Source organism: Pinus tabuliformis, chromosome X (assembly GCF_031772625.1).
Source record: "Pinus tabuliformis cultivar Carrire ecotype Pingquan chromosome X, CPIR1, whole genome shotgun sequence".
Classification (NCBI taxonomy): Eukaryota; Viridiplantae; Streptophyta; class Pinopsida; order Pinales; family Pinaceae; genus Pinus; species Pinus tabuliformis.
Window position 1 is genome coordinate 292,391,334 of NC_142308.1, and position 24,314 is coordinate 292,415,647.

Sequence of the window (24,314 nt, forward strand, 5' to 3'; positions counted from 1 at the left end):
CCATATAGAGGCAACTAACTGCATACGAGAAAGATTAAAAGGGAGATTACAATTTAAAGAACCTTCTCCCTAAAGGGTATTTTTCCTTCAGCTGTCTGGACTTCTAGTAAGATTGAAAGAAATGGTTTCACAAGATGCAGCACACGAAACCCACCTCTTGGCATTTTTCCTTCTCCAAAGAACTGCTGTCATGTAATAACATAGTTACCATACCATGCCAGATCCCTCTCAAAAAAATACCCAAGGAGATTACATTCTATAACTATTGTAGTATTTACTATTAATAAAAGCAACTACAAGAATATAAACCCTAGTTGATTTATGATAAAAAGAGTTGTCATACCCCAAACAAAAGTTGGACTACTACGACACCCAGAAACAAAAAAAAACCAGTGATATCTACCAAACCCAAAACAAAACCTCGACCATCTCAGAGAGGCACTTTTGAGCAAATGGAAAATGCTCAAGAAAACAAAACTCTCATTACCGATGTGAAAATCACCATCGAAATCCTCTCTTAGGCATTAGCAAGTAATGCACATGCAAGGGGGTAAGAGTACAATAATGCAATACCTACCTTACAAATTTGAGCCCGGAAAACTACTGATCCACTGCAAGGGAATTAATGCTCTGCAATAGATGCATCTCTGCCTTCAAAATACCAGCTGCCTAACCTAAAAATCTGAAGAAAAACCTTGTTCACGAAGCAAAATATTATCGATATAATAAGTTAAGTCGGTTGACGATTCGTAAGGAAGATAGTTGATAGTTATTGCAGGATCCAACGACCCAGTAACAACCGTCACGGCTGGAATTCCTCAATTCAAATCAACAAGTAATGATTACCCATTTGTCTAACAACAAAATCAAATGGCACATATTTTGACACGAAAGCAGTTTGGGGAGTTCATTTCAGAGGGAAACGTCTGATTCTAGTATATGATGGTTACATGTGATTTATGATGTTGATCTATGATGGTTGTGTTTTGAGCTAACCATATGTGATATGTTTATACATGATGTTTTGATCAAATAGTTAGTTTGACTTGCTGTGACATGAAGCAAACTTGATTGCAAATGTACCTTATTGACGAGCAACCAATGACATATGATTTGAAGTTATTTCAATTTATTTTGAATCTAATGGAATTTATGTGCTTAGTACGGGAAGCACGGAAATCCCTGGTTGGGTGGTTAAAATCAAATACAAGAACTAGCAACAACAACAAAGAAATTGGAACATGCAACAACATGCTGGTAAAGTATTCAGGAGCAGGTCTATTGTGGGATAGTGCTACCCAATAGCGTCCATTGATTGCCACGAGCATGCTATGATTGGAATGATGGTTTTAAGGTAGGGATATGCCTTGGTTTTTGTATCTTCTGATGTAAGGAAGCCTTGCTAAGGGATGGACTTTCTAGGATGGGGGTGCCTGCGAAACTTGGAAGGTGAGTGACTGCACGGAAGGGGTGGCTGGATTCCCGAGGGACTGTGTAGTAGAGAAGGGAAGGTCACGAATGGATTTTCTTTGGTCATTATCATTTCCATATGCAATCATATGCACATTAGGAGTGCACCTTGGAACAATGAGCTAGTAACTGTTCATTGAGAGGAAAAGTGGTGCAGGATTGCAGAGCTGGATATCAAATGCAGATTTGACTTTGTAGTGGATTCTAGACTTCTTCGGAAGGAGGTGAACCCTGGTATTACATTGATGGTGGAGGTGTGAGCCTATGGATTCCCTTGTTGATTGATATGGGCCTCGTATCCTTTATTTTTTGGTTAATAAAATGTGTATATGTGTATATCATTGTAAATACATAATGAGCTATGTTATAAAGATCCAATATGTGGTATGGTTTTTATCTAGTCATGTTGTCATGATGTTTTTCTTTTGAGCAGGTCATTCACTGTAAATATTGCAATGAACTGTGTTATAAAGCTCCATCGGTTGTATGTTTTGTTTTCAGTAGTCATGTTGGTTATAGGTGCCATTGAACACCGAGGACTCTGTTCCCCCAAGGGGGAGGGTAGCCCTGGTGAAAATTCCATGTAAAAATATCTAAATACCACGGATGATGGGACACGTATTCCAAGATTAATGGTGGGCAGGACATCCTAGTGGGTGTTCATTTGGTTGTTTATGGTTAAGGAAATGGCTAAGGCATTAAAGAGGCAAAAAGGTATTTTGGCACATGTATTTATGAAAATAATGGAAATTAGGAGAAAAAGGATTTGAAAGGTCATAGGTTGCATGTGAGGAGGAAAATGAAGGAAAATAACGGAAAATGAAAAAAATAGAGGCCTCATTAATAAAAAGGCTTCTAAGGATGAGTTGGAAAGCTTCTTCATTTCAGAGTGAACCTGTTGTCAGTTCAGTTTTGGAGCTCTCTCTTTATTCTCTCTCTCTCTCTCATACTCTTGGAGAGTTCGAGTTTTCTTGGAGCACTCTTGGTGGGTGTGGCATACTTGGATTCGTGGAACAAGAAGAAAAAGGAAGAGTAGGAAAGCGTAAGAAGGCATAGACATCAACATCTACATCAAATTCACTTGCAAGTACTGAGTTGCATGTATTATTTCTTCACTAGTTTTGGGCATGCATGGCATATGCATGTGGTTTCTTGGTTGTGATCTGTCATTGGCATGGAGGATTGCCTGGATCGAGAATGGATTGCCTAGCCTTGCCATTTCTGGGATAGCCATGGTGATTGTGGATCTACTTTCATTTTTTTGTTTTGACTAGTTCCTGTGTTTCCTAAGGTGTGGGTTGAGTTACTAGTCCTAGAAACCCTGGTTCGAAAAACACTATGGAAGCCCTTGGTGGGTTGAGTTACTAGTCCTAGAAGCCTTGGTTGGACAAATGCCCTGGAAGCCATGTATAAGTTGTGGGTTGAGTTACTAGTTCTGGAAGCCTTGGTTGGACAAATGCTATGGAAGCCATGGAAGGCTTGGATGGAAACCAATCTGATGATGGTTTTTTTGGTGATGTCCGATCGTGAGGTGGAACCATTATTTGATGGCTTTAGGTGGACGGCCTCTGGAAGCCATGGATGAGTTCTGATTTATGTGTTCTATGAGATCCCACATTCATGCTTGGAATATGGAGCGAGGGTGAATGGATGAAGAGAGATTTGGCACAACCATTCTACGGTCGTGTGGAACGTGGTAGTCCCATCTCTGGTTCGTTAATTGCTTTCATTAATGATGCAAGCTATTTTGGAAATAGCTGGGGAAATTTGTCAACAGGTTTGACAGGGTCTTGGATCTTCACACTCCTTTTATGTAGAAAGGAGGTAGGAATTTACTTGTCAATTTTAGACGCAGTCAATTTATCTACCTTCTCAACCAGTTCATTTATTAATCCTTTTGTAGACCCAAATTGGTCTACCATTTTCTCTTCTACTTCTTCTATTTTACTCAGATATTTTCTAGCATAACTTCTAACAACTGACGATGAATACTGTATATCATTCAAAAACTTATTTACATCATTTATTGAAACTTGAATAGTATTGAACTGTTCTTTGACTTCTAAGCATTTTGCTGTTTCCATAAGGCCTTTTACAGCTATATTGGTCCAGTTTATCTATTCACTGGCCTTCTATATTCTTCCATCAATTCCTAGAGCATTTTCATCTTTTAATACCAGAGGTATGGCCTTTGCAGTGCTTTGGCCTTCTCCTAACATAATGCCCTTGTAAGGAGGGAATGTGGATATTGTTTCAACTTTGCTGCCATCTAGGGTTGATCAAGAGTGTAGAGATGGAGTGGAGGCTGTGGCATCAATCATCATAAATTTTTCTGGTTGTCTCTTGCTATTCCATGAATAAAATGATATCCAGAAATTTGCATCATCCATATATTTCTTCTAGGCTTGAGACAATTTATTTTTTTCTTCAACAGGATGGCTTAGGCCAAAATGTTGAGCCTCAGGATCACTAAATAATTCCCAATTCAACATTGCTTTCATCCATTGGGAACTTATTTTATGTTTTGGACATCCATTCATTAAAGTAAAGAAAAAATTGCATCTCCATTACAGCTGGATTTTTACAGTCATCTAGGATTGGCCCAAACCTTGATTGAGGGATTAGGCCATTTGCTTGTTATAGGTAGCCTAGTCCATATCTCAGCGTTGCTAGCCTCGTCATGCTGAAAATTTCTATTAACCTTGGATCTCCATTTTCCAAGGTAGTTATCTCATGCATCATCAATACATGTTCAGACTCATGAGGGAATGGTATGTCTGAGAATTTTGGATTATGACAAGGATTTATGGATGTAGAGGGTGGTGCTTCACCAGTCCTAGGATGATGGTTTTCATGTATAATTAATTCAGCAAGATGACTGAGATTTACCGCGGAATTGCATTCGGGACATTTGAATTCAAGGGAAGAAAAGTTAACTATTTGAGCAAAATCAAATAATGAAACATGTTTACATGAATTTAAAATAGAACTTGAACAAGCTGTATCTACAATATCTGGATTTTTGTACAAATGAGAACTTCTGCAAGCTTGGTCTATTCTTCTTTAATCAATGGTTGATCATCTAGGAAATGAAAGAATAGCACAAGATTGTTCCTCACAAATATCCGTAGAAGTTATCTTTTTCATGGTAAGAGGTTTGGGATTTGACGCTACCGAGTGTTCTGGGAAAGTAAGGTCTTCCCATCTGATGGTTTGGTGTTCGATCTTTTGATTTCTTGAATCCGTTAATACTACCACACTAAATTTTGAATCCTTATTGGGTGCATGAAGTAATGCTGGATAGAGGGTATTGGTATGCCTAAAGCATCTTCTGGTTTGGATAGCAATATTATGTCTTTTCTTGGCCATATCAAATCCAGTTGTCTGGATTTGTAACTGAAGGATACTTTCAATTGTTTCATCATATAAATATACAGAAAAGTTTGGATAACAGTCAAAGTATATAGGGCCATTGGACAACGGTGCGACAATACCTCCTATCAGCGAACCAGTGTATTTATTGTGGGTCAAGTCTCTGACAGTAGCTAAGACAAAAGTATTTACACCCTAGTGTGTCAAAGCATGAAGCCCAATTCTTATACAACCCAAACGGAGATATTGGGTTTTTGACCTCTTTGCTTCAGCTTGAAGCTGTTTTGGATCTAAGAGAGGAATGGACTGTACACAATCAAAGTTCTCTTGGATCTAACTAATTGACTCTTTAATGGATATTCTAGTAGCTGCTTTTAGATGAAACACTGATAGTCTGAATATACTTCAGAAGCGTTTTTACTTGAAAGCTGCCATCTAGCTGATGGTTGCAACTCTTCATACTCTAATTCGGCTGAGTTTAAAACACGACTAGAGGCGAATGCGAACATATCCCTGAGGGGATTCTCTTTCTTCTAACTCTCGGAAAGAAATAGATTTTCTGAAAGGATCTATTTTATATAGAGTGTTTTTCTGAGTACTCACCTTAACCAAACTTGGCTCTGATACCAATTTTACGCAGAGGTTTTGTTGAAGCTTGCAACAACAACACAGCTGCTAGGCCTTGCTGAGTTTCTTCTCTGCTTTTGCCACTTATTCTCTTTTACACGAACCCATACACTAACCTAACATCCTGCTTCGGCAAACCATAAATGTAAATAATAATAATGTAAAGGAGGATTGCCTCAACAATAAATCAAAAGTTAAACGATTGTCACATGTTACGGTAGATAAGATGTACTAAGGCCGCTTAGATTGATACGATGGATGAAGTTATATATGCTGCTAGGTTAAGTCGGCTGTTGCGCGTGCTCTAGTGGGAGGAAACCTAATCAACTTCTACAAAACTATTTGTCCAACGACATGAGAGAGATGGCACCCCAATTTTTTTGGCAACCTTCAATGAGGATGAGAAATATGCAATCATACGTTGGCAGGTTTAAACAATTCCAAATATTTTGTTGAAGCCAAGAATTTGCAGTCAATATAGTAAAAATAAAGCAGAGGGAATTCTTATGCCTACGCGACCCTATCAAATTAAGTTTTACAATCTCAAAATCAAACCTGCATGTTTATGCAAATCAATGTGTTGTATCATATCTATACAGCACCACGCTCTGACCTCTATTGTATACATCCACATGATATGTGTCTACTTACCTATTTGCACATAAGAATGGAAATGTCTCTAGCACTTAAAATTACTTACGCTAAGCCCTCGTTACCAAAATAGTTGAAAGGAAACAGGGCTTCAAATTCGCGTTTGAATCCATCGCAACAATCAAAGGATTCAATAACAAAACCATGAAACCAAGCGCTGGGTGTTTGCATCTCCGACGTCAGAAAGTAGCCTATACGAAGATCCACCAAACATGTAATGATCATTATTAACATCAACGAAGGATCCCATCTGAAAATGGCATAAACAATAATAAATATGAGAAGCTTTAAGATATGTAATCGCTGCATGATATATGCGTTTGGAATATGCTGAGAAGCTAGGAATAATTCAAATCGCAAATTGTAAACGTCTGTATAATTTGAAATCACCATTTAACTGCCTCCGTGATGGTTTTGAGTTCGTCCAACATTCCATGAGCGTCATAGAGGTCATCTACAACGACTGCTACGATACAAAGTTTTGTGGAGAAGATTATGCTCTGAGAAAACTCGGGCTCAAAAATGCATGTAACTGTCCAAAAGTAAAATTAACTCATTGCCTCCTGTATGAAAATGGGGGTGTACACTGGAAGAGCCAGGATCGCTTCCACTTCAAGCGCCATGACCCTTCATGTAATCGCCAGAGAATCGAAGCGGTGGCTCTTCCATATCCACATAACTTTCTTCGCTTCATGTTTCTCCGGCAAGCCATACACCTCGAAATGAGGATCCACGATCGAACGAATAGTCGCAGTTATTGCAGGATCGAACGAACAGTCGCGTCTAATTCGGCTGAGTTTAAAACACGACTAGAGGTGAATGCGAACATATGCCTGAGGGGATTCTCTTTCTTCTAACTCTCGGAAAGAAATAGATTTTCTGAAAGGATCTATTTTATATAGAGTGTTTTTCTGAGTACTCACCTTAACCAAACTTGGCTCTTACGCAGAGGTTTTGTTGAAGCTTGCAATAGCAACACAGCTGCTAGGCCTTGCTGAATTTCTTCTCTGCTTTTGCCACTTATTCTCTTTTACACGAACCCATACACTAACCTAACATCCTGCTTCGGCAAACCATAAATGTAAATATTAATAATGTAAAGGAGGATTGCCTCAACAATAAATCAAAAGTTAAACGATTGTCATATGTTACGGTAGATAAGATGTACTAAGGCCGCTTAGATTGATACGATGGATGAAGTTATATATGCTGCTAGGTTAAGTCGGCTGTTGCGCGTGCTCTAGTGGGAGGAAACCTAATCAACTTCTACAAAACTATTTGTCCAACGACATGAAAGAGATGGCACCCCAATTTTTTTGGCAACCTTCAACGAGGATGAGAAATATGCAATCATACGTTGGGAGGTTTAAACAATTCCAAACATTTTGTTGAAGCCAAGAATTTGCAGTCAATATAGTAACAATAAAGCAGAGGGAATTCTTATGCCTACGTGACCATGTCAAATTAAGTTTTACAATCTCAAAATCAAACCTGCATGTTTATGCAAATCAATGTGTTGTATCATATCTATACAGCACCACACTCTGACCTCTGTTGTATACATGCACATGATATGTGTCTACTTACCTATTTGCACATAAGAATGGAAATGCCTCTAGCACTTAAAATTACTTACTCTAAGCCCTCGTTACCAAAATAGTTGAAAGGAAACAGGGCTTCAAATTCGCGTTTGAATTCATCGCAACAATCAAAGGATTCAATAACAAAACCATGAAACCAAGCGCTGGGTGTTTGCATCTCCGACGTCAGAAAGTAGCCTATACGAAGATCCACCAAACATGTAATGATCATTATTAACATCAACGAAGGATCCCATCTGAAAATGGCATAAACAATAATAAATATGAGAAGCTTTAAGATATGTAATCGCTGCATGATATATGCGTTTGGAATATGCTGAGAAGCTAGGAATAATTCAAATCGCAAATTGTAAACGTCTGTATAATTTGAAATCACCATTTAACTGCCTCCGTGATGGTTTTGAGTTCGTCCAACATTCCATGAGCGTCATAGAGGTCATCTACAACGACTGCTATGATACAAAGTTTTGTGGAGACGATTATGCTCTGAGAAAACTCGGGCTCAAAAATGCATGTAACTGTCCAAAAGTAAAATTAACTCATTGCCTCCTGTATGAAAATGGGGGTGTACACTGGAAGAGCCAGGATCGCTTCCACTTCAAGCGCCATGACCCTTCATGTAATCGCCAGAGAATCGAAGCGGTGGCTCTTCCATATCCACATAACTTTCTTCGCTTCATGTTTCTCCGGCAAGCCATACACCTCGAAACGAGGATCCACGATCGAACGAACAGTCGCAGTTATTGCAGGATCGAACGAACAGTCGCGGCTGGCCTTGCTCAATTCAAATCAACGGATAAGGATTACCTAATCGTCTAACACCAAAATCCAATGGCACATATTTTGACACGAAAGCAATTTGGGGAGTTAATCTCAGAGGGAAACGCCTTACGGCGTAAATATGTAAGTTTTATTTTTATTTTTTTAGATTTATACACATATTTTTGGGGTTGTTTTTAATACGGTCAGCTTTGACAATTTGCACATATATATGGAGATAATCCAGAGGGATGTTGAGTCAAGAAAATAATTCAAGAGGTAGGCACATTAGTCTCGGTTTTTGCCTGATTAATTGCTTGTTTAATTTCATTGTATCAACACAGCTCTTCACTGCAATTGTTATCACATGGAGTTACCTAGAATGGCTAGCTGATTACTATGGTTCATTACCTTTTTGTCTTTTATTTCACATTCTAGTCTTTTCGAGAATGATATAAATTGTTTATTAGGCAAGACGATCCCCAAACAACCGGTATTTCCAAATTACAGTGCCGGTATTTCAAAATTCAACGCTTGAGCAGGAAGAATGAATAAAATTGAATATAGACCCATACTACCTTTAAAGATGATTTAATATACCAAAAAATTATGCACCTTATCCGTCTCTCATTCCCTTTGGTTTGCCCAGAGTCACGACGATGGCGCATGCTTTTCTCGTCCCTACACCGACATAGGAAATGCTATATTTTATATATACGCTCGCATAAATCAGGCCTGCAACCATTAGGAGCGGAAGCATTTTGGAAGTTAAGATCGGCGATCTGAAGAGCTGCAAAAGAACACAGAAATGGCGAAGGACGACATAAACATCACTAAAGGTGTGACCGATGTGGCCTTTCACAGCTATAGATGTCACAACTATTTCCGTTTTTTTGGTGATGGACGGACTGCTAATGTGTCTAGGCTATATGTTATGTTCAGATTCATCTGAATTACATTCCTTTATCATGTATGAAAGATCTATTATACATGTTTATTATAATACAATACAGCTTTTCTTTCTGAAAAAAAGATGTCTGTTGTGGGATGCTTTTACTTTAAAAATTAAACGAGATTAGACTTCGCATTCAAAAAATCTAGGCATAATTGAAGTTTCCACCCTCCAAAATGAAAAATATTTAGTTTTGAAATGTTTAATGGGATTGGGCTTTAAGTTTCAGAATTCAGCAATCTTCGATATGAGCAGTTTTACTGATGTGGCCTCATTTATACAGCTGATCGGGAAAACCCCAATGGTATATCTTAACAAAGTCGTAGATGGTTGCGTCGCCAAAATCGCTGCAAAGCTTGAGATTATGGAGCCTTGTTGCAGTGTCAAGGACAGGTATATATGCATCTAAAATTGATATTTATATCTTCTCCTGAAATGATAGGGTAAAATTCTGAGAAAGGGGGGTTTTCTGAGAGATTTCTGCAGTAGAGTTTTGGTGGATTACTGTTTTCAAAATCCTTAACTGCTTTTTTCTATCTACACTATTGTTATGCAGGATTGGTTATAGCAAGAAAAGCGATGCAGAGGAGAAAGGGCTTATTATTCCTGGAAGGGTACTGCCTAGTTAACTATTCTGTTATTCATGTCATGCAGTAAGCCCTTTTGTGATTGAAATATTTTTGAATTATTGTTATCACTACTATTAGAGTAGTTTGTCTGTTTAAATCCATTTCGGGACTTCCTGTACGATAAAAAGTTTTATTTATTTTTCGAGACTTTCGCCAGTTTGGGTGTAGGCCTTGTGAAATGCACTTAGTTTCACACTCCCAATTAGAAAAAACATCCAGCTTTTTAAAAAAGATTTCCTCTGAAAGGTGATTAACCCACAATGAAAATTGCGGCTGTACATATCATACATGTGTGAAAATGGGAATGATTATTACTACCTCATATGCTCTACCTTTAAATATTCATCACATAGGAGGTTTTATGGGCATGGGGATATCGGAGGATTTTGGTAAATATTAATGACAGAGGAGGAGGTTTTATGGGCATGTGGAGATAGAAGGGAAAGGGGTAACATAAAGTGCTGCCAGCCAAGGATTTTCACAAAGAAGTACTGCCAGTCAAGTATTTACACGGAGGAAAATTGGGGCTGTATGTGTCATGCAGGTGCGAAAATGGGAATGCTTATTACTAACTAATATGGTCTCTACCTACGGTCTTCTCTTTTTGTTATATTCTACTTACGATCTACTCTTTTTGTTATGTTCATGGCATTGATCTTAGGGGACGGGGATAGCAGGGGATTTTGGTAAATATTTATGACATGGGAGGTTTATGGGCATGTGGGGATAGCAGGGAAAAATGGCACGAAACTTCTAATATCTCTGAGCATGATACATTGTGCTCATCTTTACTTGTGATTTGTTAATTTGATCTTAATTATCTAGCATGCTTTGAAAATTTTAATAAAATTTTGGAAATTATTAGCATGTTTTGAAAATTTTAAAAAAATTTGAAAATTTTTAAGAGCTAAGCTAGGGTTTACTATTTTATAAATTCAGTTATTAGAAAAAGGTAGATTGGCCTAACTTCTGGTAAAAATTATTTTTCATTGTTTCCAAAAATTATTCATGATGGCGAAAGTTTACTGTATAAAGGCTTGAGTGCTTGGATAATATTCTTTGAACTTTATTGCATCAACTAAAATAAACTTGAAAGTTCGCTCTAATTCCTAGTCATGTTTCTTGCTGGAATAACTAAGGTTAAATTGGTAACATACCTCTTATTTGGCCTTCATGGTTGAAGGTTTTATTGTGCTTAGACCCTTTTTTTAGCAGTTCTCATGATTTGATAAGTGCAACAATTCTCAGGACTCTATAAGTTCCACATTTACAAATTTGTAATCACTTTGCACTAATTTTGTAGTTAAATATGATCATAATCTGTAATATAATAATTTGGACATTCTGTATGAACTTGATGAGATAAAACTTAAAGTTATGACACAAAAGTAGAAGTCTCTGTGTACTTGTAAAGAAATTTTGCAGATTGATCACCACTACTTGTCCCTCCTATGTATGCTTTAATTGATCCACTAAACCATTTTCAGCATTTCTTGGTTTACTGGATTAACTTAGTTAATTCATACCTTCACTTCGTTTTTTTAGTAGTCTCAAATGTGGGAAAGGTTAAAGAATTATAAAATTTGATTACTTTAATTTTCAAACTCTCTTATATTTTTATGACATCTATAATTGTAATTTGTAACTATAATTTATTTTCTTAATAATAGTTGCTAAAAAATTGATTCAGGCACTTGAACCTATGACTAATTAAATTTATATAGTTTCATTAAAATTCCACTTTTCAGCAATCTAAAGTCCAATTTCCCGATATTTAAACTAAGTGGCCTATCACGAGTTAAAGTTATATAATTTGATTAGAGTTTCACCTTTCAACAATCCAAACTCCAATTCCCTATATTCAAACCAGGTGGTAGGTGCTAGCTACTATGTAGCACTTGTTTAATATAGAGATACTAAATATTGTAATTTCTCCTCTTTATTTGGTCCCATAAGCTAAAGATGGAATAAAGGCATACTCTAATTTATAGACAAATAACATTTTTCACCACATTTTTTTTTGTTAATTTAAATCAAAATAAGAGATATTTTTAAAGCATAATTCGAGTGCCCCAAAGGTTTTTGAAGGTGGTAAATCTATTTATGGATTCAAAAATGTATTTTAAACGACATTTTTTTTTAAATTGTATTGTCATATTTTAGTGAATTCAGGTGAAAAATATATTTTGTCTATAAGTTAGATTAGCCCTTGAATAAAATGTGCACAAACAAATTTCAATAACATCTTAACTTTTGTAACAAATGTCAAGGCTAATGTTTTATCCAAAATTATCTAACCACTTATCTCTAATTTTCTCCAAAGGTTATCCAGTCCATTAATTACTTCATAAGCTAAAGATGGAATAAAATGTGCACATACACATTTCAACAAACTCTTAACTTTTGTAACAAATGTTTTATCTAAAATTATTTAAGCACCTATCTCTATTTTTCTCCAAAGGTTATCTAGTCCATTAATTACTTCCTTTAGTTTCCTTTCATCTTATTCAAATCTCTTTCATTATTAAATTTATTGCTATCTATTACTTTTTGCATAAGACACATTGAATAAAGAACAATATTGCATATTACGCTTGTTTATATTTTTTATTTGAATGAAAATAAAAATTTATATTTATAATATTTGAATAAATTTTACACGAAAATTTAAATTGAAGATTTATAAACCACATTTATTATTTTATTTTATTTTAAAAATAAAATTCTTTAAAACTCAATAAAAATGGTCCCAAACTTATTGAAATATATACCCTTTTCAAATTGGAAAAATATATCAATGAAAATGGACCCAAACTTATCTGAAATATATACCCTCTTCAAATTGGAAAAATATATCATATTTAAAATTTTTTAATATCAATATATATTTATTGAGGAGATCGAAGAAATAGTAATAAGGATTATATAGAAATATAGCTATTTAATAAGTAAAGAAAAATTAGAATATAAATGTTCTTTTATCATTTATAATATGTAAATATGTTTTTATTTAGTTCTCTTTTGATTTTTAAAATAATTAAGTTGTTCAATGCTAAATAGGTATTTGCTTTTTTTAACGTGTTTAGTCCTTTATAAAAATATGTAACATGCAAGAAAGTGATGTAATGATTATTATTATTATTTTAATTAGGTTAAATAAATGTTTTCATAAAAATATATAAATATGAAAGAAAGTTATGTAGTTAGAGATTTCTAAAAATATTTTTATTGGTCGAAAATTAGGTGCTAGCATTAAACTATCCATCATGCATTTAGTGTTTATCTAATTAATAACCAAATAAGAGTCGGAAAAATTTTGAAATTTTGTTAAACTTTTATTTATTATTAGCTTTAATAATAAGTTTAAAGCCAATTGCATAGTTGTAGATTCATCTTTCTTTTGAATTTTATAATTATGGTTGAGAAAAATAATTTTCCAGTTCACTTATAGGTAGACTACTTTCGTTTGCAACATTAGTGTGGTCAATTGGTTTATTAGTCAAATTTTCTTAATTAGCTCATAAGCTAATTTTCTTTTGTATCTTTAAACTAAACACACAACTTCAAATCTACTTCAAGTCTATATTATTGAAGATGCATATTAGAAAATGGTGGATATTTATATCCTTGAAATGCTTGCATCTCTAGCCAACTAGATGTCCAAAGGAACCATTACAAGTAGTGTCATGAACTCTTTTAGTCCATCCTTTTTCATCTAGCTTTTGAAACATTGTACCCTAGCCTTTCTTAATTACTAGTTCCCTTTGGTAGCTATAATCAAATCCATTCTAGCTCAAATTTTTCTAATATATAAAAAATAAAAATAAAAAATAGTTCATTGTATCGACTTCACTTTACACAAGTGCATCTACCAAAGTCATGTGAGATACACTTTTCAAGGATCTTGGATCTTCTCCTAAATTTCATTAAAAACTATAGCTTTTATCTAAACATAGTGGTATAAAATAACAAAGTTAGTTTCCTATGTCCCACCAACACTTCATATTCATCATTGATTCCTATGTGGCTTAACTTACGTTTTTTATATATATGCTCGCCATCTTTGTCTTATGTCCATTCCTTATAGTTATAGCAAACCTTTACGTATTTAGCTTGGTATTTTCACTTCACAGATGCATACAAAATTGCATAGGAAAGAGAATGTAACCATGAAATCATATCACATAAAAGAAATAGAAATAAAAGGTAACCATGAGAAAACAAAAACACAAAGAAGTTGATAACGAAGTTTACCTAGTGTGGGTTACGTCTCCAGGCGTGACTGAATGTGGAGAGGCCTCTTTCATTAATATTTAGTGAAAATCAATTACACGCAATTACAAAATGACACCTTATACCTCCACTTTTAGGTATGGCCTTAAAATGTAGACCCCTACTAAAGAATCAAACTGCATGTTGAATTCCTAATGAAAAACCATGAAAATTAATATAAATTTGGCATTGTTCTGTGTTGGTGACCTCTCAAACTATAAGGAATATTTTAGATTCCTTGTAAGATTCCCTATAGGAATATTCCCCCAAGATTCATACGAATATTTCTCAAAAAACATGCCCAGGTGGGGTGCAGTTTCGGCTCTGGGTTCCGTACGTTACAGTGTTGGGCCTCTCGCACTATTCCACATGACCTCCTCCCCTTGGTGCCTAGTTTGAGTGGCTTTTTATAATAGTAGGCAGGTGGACCAACCAAATTTCGTCAGGTGGTGGAGTGGTGATGGCCCATATTTGGGTCCAAGAGACCCGAGGTTGAACCCGACTTGCTATATTATTGTGGGAATATTGTGTTGTGTTTGGAGCTTTGTACCGGCTTCGGTAAACTTGTCGGGCAGGTTTGACTCCGACCATTGGTTATATATATATATATATATATATATATATATATATATATATATATATATGTAGGTTCAACCAACCATTAGGTCAGCCGTCAAGGTTTGACTGCCATCCAACCTTTCTTTTTTTTAATATGTAATATACCAATGGTTGTTTTTCTCCTAGTGGTTTTTTTGCGGTTACCAGGAAAATTAATCTGGCACCAATTTCACCACCACCAACAACCGTATTGATGAAAAATTTCACCTCATTAAGAAAAATTAGCAGCTACTGACTAGGGGCTAGGTGACACATTATGATTTGTCCATACTGTCGACTCAGCCACTAACTGGGTTGTTGATGTCATGCTGATGTCACCTACCATGTGTCATCTCCTTATTCACCCCTTGTCGACCATACCACCAAGTCAATGTTGATGTCAGCGTCGACACAGATGATGGCAACATCCATACCGCTGACGTTAGTGCCATGTGTCCTCCTAGGGTCCTACCTAGAAAAATTTTAGTTGTTTCAAAAAAACTCTAGCACACTGTAAAATTCTCATACGATGTCAGATTGACGTGTCCTTTTCACCGTTTGATTTAGAACAAAGAGATATTTGATTTTATATTAGTTTCACTTCATTTTGAAGGCTTTGAAATTTTCCTTATTAGGATCCTTCTGGATCATTCCTCCCCACTGAACAACTTTTGGTCCACCAAAAGCATCATCACAAGTCACAGTCTGCTATACTTTCTCATTTGCACAACAAGTTCCTTGTCAAGCCACACTTCCTACTCTTTCACTTTTGTACTTAGGATCCATAAGTGATGAAACAACACCTACATTTTATGAAAACTTGAAGTACACTCTTTACATACAAGACCAATCATGACTCAAACAACCCCATACTTTCCAAGAGTTGGTAACATACTCTTTGGTCAATTTTACATCAAAATTACAACAAAAACCAACACCCCAACTATAAACAAAGTGGTCCAAAAGATCACTATATTGTATTCATATATGATGGAAAACACTTCATCACTTTTAGAAATATCTTGGAACGTGTGATTTAAAAAATTCGCCCATGACAAACTACTATGGCTAATAAAATCATCTCTCAAAGTGAATGGGTCATCTCCCTATGGTTTATTTGCTTTATGAACAACTGTAGTAGTGGGTTCCTTCATAGAATCCTTTTGCTCATGGGGAATCTAACATGTGGCTCTCTGATGTCCATCGTTGTTGCTGTGACTACAATGATCTTTTATACTCCAAACCTTCCAGACCTTCTTTGAATACTTGCTCCTGATGAGTCTCTAATGAGGAGAACATCTTATGGAATACTCACTATCACTGGTATGTTGTGATGTGCTCCCATATTCTTTTGATGATTTGTCACTGGTTGTCTTAGAACATTCTCAAACCTTCTTTCTGACTTAACCCAGTCCTGCATAAGGAGGCAATTCCTCCACTTTGATGTGTTTCACAATTCCCTGACCATTAATGTTGAGGCCCTTTTCTTGATACCCCATTTTCTTCATTAACTTTGAACAACTTCATGTAATATGTTACTCAAATGCAGCAAAAACATCATCATAAAGAGAACATGAAATTGAAGAATCACCTTTTACCTTAGGCTTGTTATGCCATAATTTTTCTAAGGCCTCCTCCATGGTTTGTAACTAACATTGTAACCTTTGTTTCTCCCCCTCTACTCCTTATAGGAGTCTCCTTAGTTTAACATTCTTCGCTTGAATGATTTGATTGATCTCTTCAATCTCTTGGAGCCATGAAGTCTTTGGTGCCCTTTTCATCTTTGGCACAACATCCGCTGAAATATTTGTCTCCTTGTCTGAATTGGAACCCATGTCAATTGGTCCATCACCCACAATTCTGAGAGCTACAATCATCCTCCCATCACTTCAGTCAGATCCCAGGTCAATTGGTCTAATACTTACAAATCTTGCAGCTGTGATCTTTTCCTTGTCCTCAGTTTTAGATTCATGGTCTTGTTACCTGATAGCAACCGTATTTTTCTTCTATTTTCTTCCATTCCTCTTTGGCCTCAATTCTGGATGCAATTTCCAGCAATTCTCCTCATCATGCACTTCTTTCTCACAATGAGTACGAGAGGGCTTTTGTTATTTTCTCTTAGTTTCTTCTTCCCTCTTTGGGTGGTCATCCTTCTCATGCTTCTCCTTACTTTCCAGATGTACAACCTTCACACTAGCTTCATTAAGAGTTTTATCTTCAAATAATAACAATGAATGATGCAAATAACAATGCAATGAGTGAATGCATTTCATCAATGTTTTAGGAGAGTCGAATGGAACATTTAATGCTAATTCTTGCTTCCTAAATTCTTTTGTAAAATTTTGAACTTTTTGACCTTTAGTTTGTTTCAAATGTTTTCATTCCATCATGGCCTTGTTCTTGTAGCCCAATGGGTAAAACTCTCATCTTAAGGTAGAAAAAAACTCAGAACAAGATGTAAGAAGTTTACAATTATTCTTACCACCTTTCTGTAGCTTTCCCTCCCACCGTACAAGAGTAGTGTCACTCAATTGAAGGGATGCTAACTAGATCCTGGCCTCATCATCTTTGATTTGTTGTATGCGGCAATATAATTCAACCTGTCTAATCCAATTATCTAGCTTTTCTGCATTAGATTCTCCACTAAATACAAGCAAATCAAACTTGACATTAAACTTGAAAATTTATTTTTTTTATGACCCTTTCTACTTTTAGAATGATGGGAGGATGAGGAGGAAGTGGAGCATTCACTTGAATATGGAGAGGGAGGTTCAAGAGGCTCTTCTACTCTTCCTTCATCATTTACTAACGTGTGATCATTTGGTCCTTCTTTCTTCTCTAATTTCGGCATTGTCTTCTCATGGTATGCATGTTATAGTGTTGGCCCTCTCGTGCTGCTCCACATGGCCTCCTTCCCTCAGCGCTTCATTTAAGTGGATTTTTATATTAGCCGGTGGGCGGACCAACGAAAGTTTGTGAGGTCACAGAGTGATGGACACCTAGATTCGGGCCCCAGAGACCCGAGGTAAAACCTTACTTGCACTATATTTTTGTCTGAATATTTTTTTTGTGTTTGGAGCTTTGTACCGATGGTGAGAGACCAGTCGGGCAGGTTTGACTCCCACCATTGGTTATGTGTGTGTGTGTGTGTGTGTGTGCATGCATGTGTTCAACCAACATCTAGGTCGATCGACACGGTTTCGCACTCGCCGGTTATTCAATCATTTTTTAACCTTGAATATATAATAACCTAACAATTGTTTTTCTCATTTCCATTTTTTTTGGGTTACGTGGAAAATTAATCATGTGACAATTTTGTCACCTCCAACAACCGAATCAGTGAAAAATGTCTCCTCGTTAAGAAAAAATGACACCTGTTGACTGGGTGCCACATGCGCATTCTGATTCATCTATACCACCAACTTGGTTACTAATGTTACATGCCACGTGTCATCTACTGAAATGATCTGTGTTAATTGTACCGCCAAGTCATCATGATGACATTGAAAATATATATGGATGAAATGAGAATTTGTACTACTCATGTCAGTGCCACATGTCCTCCTATGGATCCTGCCTACAAAATTTTTAGCTGTTTCACAAAACCTTCAGTTGACCATAATTTTCTCATACGATTTCAAATTGAGGTATCATTCATGTTGTTGGATTCAGAATGACAAGATGTTTGATTTTATATTAGTTTCGTTTTCTTTTCAGTACTTTGAAATTTTGGCCTATTAGGATCCTCCTGGATTACTTATAGTTACAAACATAAGTGGGGATAGTCTAGATTATATGATCTAGTTTATGTATGAGAAAAAAATGTGATGTCTATCAACAACATTTTCAAGTGCAATTATTTTTATCTATTAGAAATTTTGGATAAGTCCAACTTCAAGATTATTATTAATATATTTTTGGTTTTAATCATATGAGAATTTTTTTGATAACCTCCAATAGAATGATGATTTGTATTTCCACATATGAATTCAAATTATTCAATGTATACAGTCACAAAAAATATCTATCCCAATGCTAAAGTTTTGTCAATTGTCTTCTTGATACAATGATATAAGGAGATGAGCTTGAAATTTCCAAATGAATCTGAGTTGTCCTTGTTAGGAATTAAGGAAATGAAGCTTTAGATGAAAGCTCCTAGAATATTCCTTGTGCACATTGATTTTTGCATTGCTTAAGGATCCTTCTTCTAGGAAACCATTAAAGCCTTAAAAGAAATCCACATTCCAACAATCTAAAATTACAATTTTTTCATTATGGACTGAGTTTCTGACTAATTTTAATTCATCCTCGAATAGTTCCTCTTTGAATTTCTCATTTACTTTGTCATCAACAAAACTTGGAAAGAATGTGGTTGTTCAACAATTTCATCTATATTATCACTTCTATTATGTTCCTTGTAGAGTCCCTTATAATAGGATACCCCTATCCATCCATATCACTAAAAGGCATATCTTTAGTTTTTGTTAAAGAATCCTCTTTTCATAATTCCAAAATAGTGTTTATAATATTTCTATGATTGACATAGTTCTATAAATACTTAGTGTTTTCATCTCCCATGGATAGCTAGAACTCACTGGAAATTAACTTCTCTAATCCCCAATTATTTTTTATAAGTTTCCTTTTATATTAACCAATGGCCTCAAATTTTCTTTTGAAAACTAATCCTTCACTCATTTGAGGTTTTATGCATAAATTTTACATTTTTATTCTCTATTGAAATAAGGGCTACTTTTTCTCCTTTTAATGTAAGCCCAACTCCGCACATCACTCTTAAGTTTACAAAGGTTGGAATGAACTATAGAATCATTGACTGGACTCATAAATCATCATATGATTTTAATTTTTCTTTCATATGTTCAATTAAGCTTAATGAATTTGGTGGTTTTCTATTGTACAGTGGTCTGTGAAAAACCATGCTCAACAATGACAAAGCCATGTAAATCCTCTCCTCCTTTCTCCCAAAATGATATTTCTGAAGCATCAATGAATTTTGGAGGTATATAATTATTATCCCTAGATGGGAAAAATCCTATGTTAAGCTCATAAACATTTGGTATTTTAGGTCTATACTTTCCAAAACTCTTCATTTTGACTTTGCAGTCCCTTGAAGACCCCTGCATAAATTTATGTGGTCCTTATGTGGATAGACAACCCTTTTGGTAATCTTTTTTTTAGAATTCTCTCATAAAAGGAGTGCGAATTGTTATTTGGGGGACTTAATTTCTCAATGGGTGCTAGTGGAATATGGGGACCTACTACACACATCGACCCTCTATCATACTTCTTTCTTAAACTATCAGATAAAACTAGTGTAATTGGTATTAATCTACTAAATATTTGACCTACCTATATAGGAATAATAGAATGGAGAATCCCGTAGTGGCTAAGTGGATCGACTAGTTCCTCATATTTTAGGATATTCTTGAGGAAAACCTAAAGATTTTGTAGTGAGTCCCCTCTAGGGGTGACTTATACCACTGGCCTATTCTTCTTGACATGACTTCATTTACCAGCAAGACTATAAACCAATTCAAGATGATCCCATCTTAGTTTATGGGCCCTTATTTCATTCATGAGACAAAGGATTATTAGATCCTTCTAAACTACTTGGCTGCAAAATAATCTCCTTTGTAGCTCTAGGAGACTTAGGTAAAAACCAAAAACACTGCAATTGAATGGCGTAAACAAAAAACGAGAAAGGGAAAATAAGGGACTTTTTATTTCATATGATTTTGGTAATAATTTTAAGGCCAATATTTTTATATATTATTAGAACCTCTAGCTAGTCTTATTTTGAATTTTATAAATTAAATTGGTGAAGGAAAACAATACCTTTTTGTACACATATCACTAGAGTACCTTTATGGGAAAAGTCAAAGTATCTTTATGCTCAATTTTCTGTTCATTAATTCATATAGCAATTTTTATCAATTTTTTTATAAGCTAATTTTTATTTTTATATTTGCACAAAACATAATGATTTCAAAATCTACATGAGATTGGTAATGCACATTCACACGTAGAAAGGGTCCATAACTAAAACCATCCCAAATCCATCTTAACCCCAAATCTATCAAGTGTTGATAGGGATCAAATCTCAAGATGCAAACATCTGTTTTAGTGAATAGCTTAAAAAAATATTTGCACATCAAAAATTTAATTTTTCTGGTTTCTTGATAAGTCTAAAGATAACATGGATGTAGGAGTCCAATTAATTTGTTGTAACCATATACAATATAACATCTAGCATTGACATTCCAACTTAGATCCTAATTAATTAGCATTATATAAAACAAATTGACTGAGGCTATGGATATGTCTTTCCTAAAATTTGAAAAATCTGGAGTAAATTCCTTGTATATTAACATTCAATCAAGACCCATGATAAGTTGCACAGAGAGAATGTAACAAAAAACAACAATCGGGTGGTATTACCGATATCATGGGCGAATGCAAGTAGTCTCCAAAATTCGAAAATCTTTGGAGTCAATTCCTTATATAGTAACATTCAATCAACATCCATGATAGGTTGGATAGCGAGAATGTTAAAACTAGCAATTGCACCAAATGTTGCAATGGGAACACCGTAAGGCAAGAAGGAATATTAAAGTCCTTTTATTAAAATATTAGTAATTTTTATTTTCTATTTATTTATAAGAAGCTAAATCTAGGAACATTTTTATATGTCTGATTTATAATTGCATCAAAGATGATATGTAATTTCTTTTAATGTAATATAAAAATATATTTCCTAATGTAATATTATGTACGTAATAATAATTCAATTGTAAATTATGCTTAGATACAGATATAGTTATGCTAATAGGTGTGGTTTATTTTAAAATATGACTTCTAGAATTTCCATAATACAAATGTATGGATTTCTAATAATCTAAGAATATTTTTCATTGCATTTTTGATAAATATATCAACATCGACATATAGTTTTAAAGATATATGAAGTCGTCTTAACATAAAATAGAGGTGTGACATTGATAGTTGACTACTTTTTTTATTTACCGCTTCCTTCTACTTGTGTTGGTGTTACTCAGGTGATTCTAAGTTGATTTTGACAAAACGAACCCCTATGAGTCATGACAAAACACATTCCTATAGTTATATTAAAGTTTTTTTATTAAAATATTATTAATTTTTATTTTCTATTTATTTGTAATAATCTAAATCTAGGAAGACTTTTATATGTTTGATTTATAATTGCATTAGAGATGATATGTCATTGTTTTTAATGTAATACTAAAAATATGTTTCTTAATGTAATATTTTTTTTTTAAATATGACTAATTCTATTAATGTAACAAAAAATAGTACATGGAGGTACCAACCTCTGTAGATATTGTCTCAATTTATGCCATGTTTAACAAACAATAACTGGAAATGACTTCCCACATCGGGGAAACTAGTCTAAAACTAGAGGAGTGTGTTTCCCACGGAGGGGAACCAACCTGTAAGACCATAGTGGAGTAGTTTTTTGAACAAAACATAAAAAATTACAACAATTACAAAAAGAAACAGCAGAGAAGACCCCTAAGTTTGGTGAGAAAAAGCTCAAAACCTAAAGTAAACTTTTGCCGGCTAGGTGTCATTAGGTGGTGGAGGTTCCTCCACAATTAGACACCTGTATGCCTCCATGTGATCTTCTTTGTGCTATTGATCTCTCATCATAGCTTCCATATTCGTGTAGCCATCTAGAATATTGTGTCCCTGAGCTGTGCCTGTTTGGTTCGGAGCTTCATCATGGGTTCTGAGTGTTCCAGAGCTGCTACAATAAGTTTTCCTTCTACTGGTGTTAGAAGCTAGGACGTCAGAGCTTTGAGGATCCTCTCTGAAAGCAATTGAAATGGTAGCAATAACGCAAGGGCGTTCCATCATGCAATGAAACTGGAATTGGGTGGAGTGGCTGGGTTGCAGTGTCAGGATAGAGGCTGCAGGCTGCTGAGGAGCCTCTTCAGCATGCCTAGAGCTGACCATCTAAGCACGCCTAGCATGCCCTCTACCACTACAGGTGGTAGGATAACAACCTGCGGAATGAGATGTCGTCGAGGCGGAGGAGGAATCTAAAGGGGTAGAGTCAGAGAGGGACAATGGGGGGCGGGCGCGAATTGCTCTTCCTCTGCTACTGCCTCTTCTACAGTGCATCCTGTGACACAGACAAGGCATATTCGCCTGGTTAGAATTGGGCTGATGAGGACTAGGAGGTGTAGGGTGAGGGATAGAATGGCTAGTCAGAGAAAGAGAATCAGGAATTGGAGGTTCAGAAGCAGGACTCAGGGCCGAAGTAGCAGTTCGAAAGCAGCAAAGAAGATTATGCGAGAAGTGGACACCTTCAACCATTTCAATACAGTAAAGAATCTGGCAACTTCTCCTCATTGTCATGCACGAGCATGGCTCTGTAGTAGCAAGGAGACAGTTTCTATTCAAAGGAGGCAAAACACGGGGATGGTGATCCGAAATTGCCATTTTATGTATCAGAATACGGTTTCCTCGACCCATAAAAAGCATTAAAACGCCATTAATTTCGGTGGTGAGCTTCTTGGTGGAAGCGTGGGTGGCCATGTGGCTGTGCCACTTGCCATCCTAGATTTGCTGCACTATACCAGTGCTATTAAAAACCCATATTCGGGAGTTCTGCATCTTTCTGCACTAGATCAGTGCATTCCTGTAAATGAGAGCTGTCATTTAAGATGTCAAGTGAGCCAACATTTAGAACTCGTTCACTATCCACCCCCAGATTTTCCAGGAGATCTGCCACTTTATTGCCTTCCCTTTTGACATGTTGGAAAGTGATTGCTCTATTGGTTAAGAGCCATTTTTCTATGAGCTCTAAACGAGCTGCTAATCTCCAGCTGCTAGCTACTTTGTGGGCAGGTGTTCCTTGGAGTAGTTGATTGGCGATGTTGATAAGGATTTGTGAGTCTCCTTCAATTACAAGAGGAAAAAAACCATGCTGCTGAGCTAAGCACAGTCCCTGCCACAGTCCTTCTAGTTCAGCTGAATTGTTTGTGTCCCAACCTATTGATCCAAAGAAGAGCACGAGTGGTTTGCCTCCATGATCCCTGAAGATGCCTCCATAGCCTGCCATGCCTGGGTTGCCTTTGGAGGCTCCATCAAAATTTAATTGTATCATTCCTTGGGAAGGAGGTTGCCATTTACTTGGAGCTTTGGAATTTTGAGAAGGGTTGCTGGAGTGCTCATGAGTTTGGGTAATCCAGAGATGCCAATTCTCCCATATGTTCTTCTCCTGAGGTAGGGTAGGAAAGTCCTCTTTATGCCATTTTTGAAGATCCAAGGTTTCCTGAAGGTTGTTGCAGAAATTACTCCATATGTTTTCTAGAGGAGTGCATT

General features: G+C 35.9%; 1 protein-coding gene across 1 annotated transcript; it reads right to left on the minus strand.

Annotated features, from left to right (window-relative positions):
- Nucleotides 1–23,574: 23,574 nt before the first annotated feature.
- On the minus strand, nt 23,575–24,051 carry LOC149139544 (uncharacterized). The gene has a single exon (XM_089450760.1). The coding sequence runs from the start codon at nt 24,049–24,051 to the stop codon at nt 23,575–23,577; it is 477 nt and encodes a 158-aa protein (XP_089306886.1).
- Between the last annotated feature and the right edge of the window lie 263 nt (nt 24,052–24,314).

What these genes read in the sequence shown, in the direction of transcription:
- LOC149139544 (XM_089450760.1), bottom strand. Translation starts at nt 24,051, where the DNA reads ATGGCAGGCTATGGAGGCATCTTCAGGGATCATGGAGGCAAACCACTC.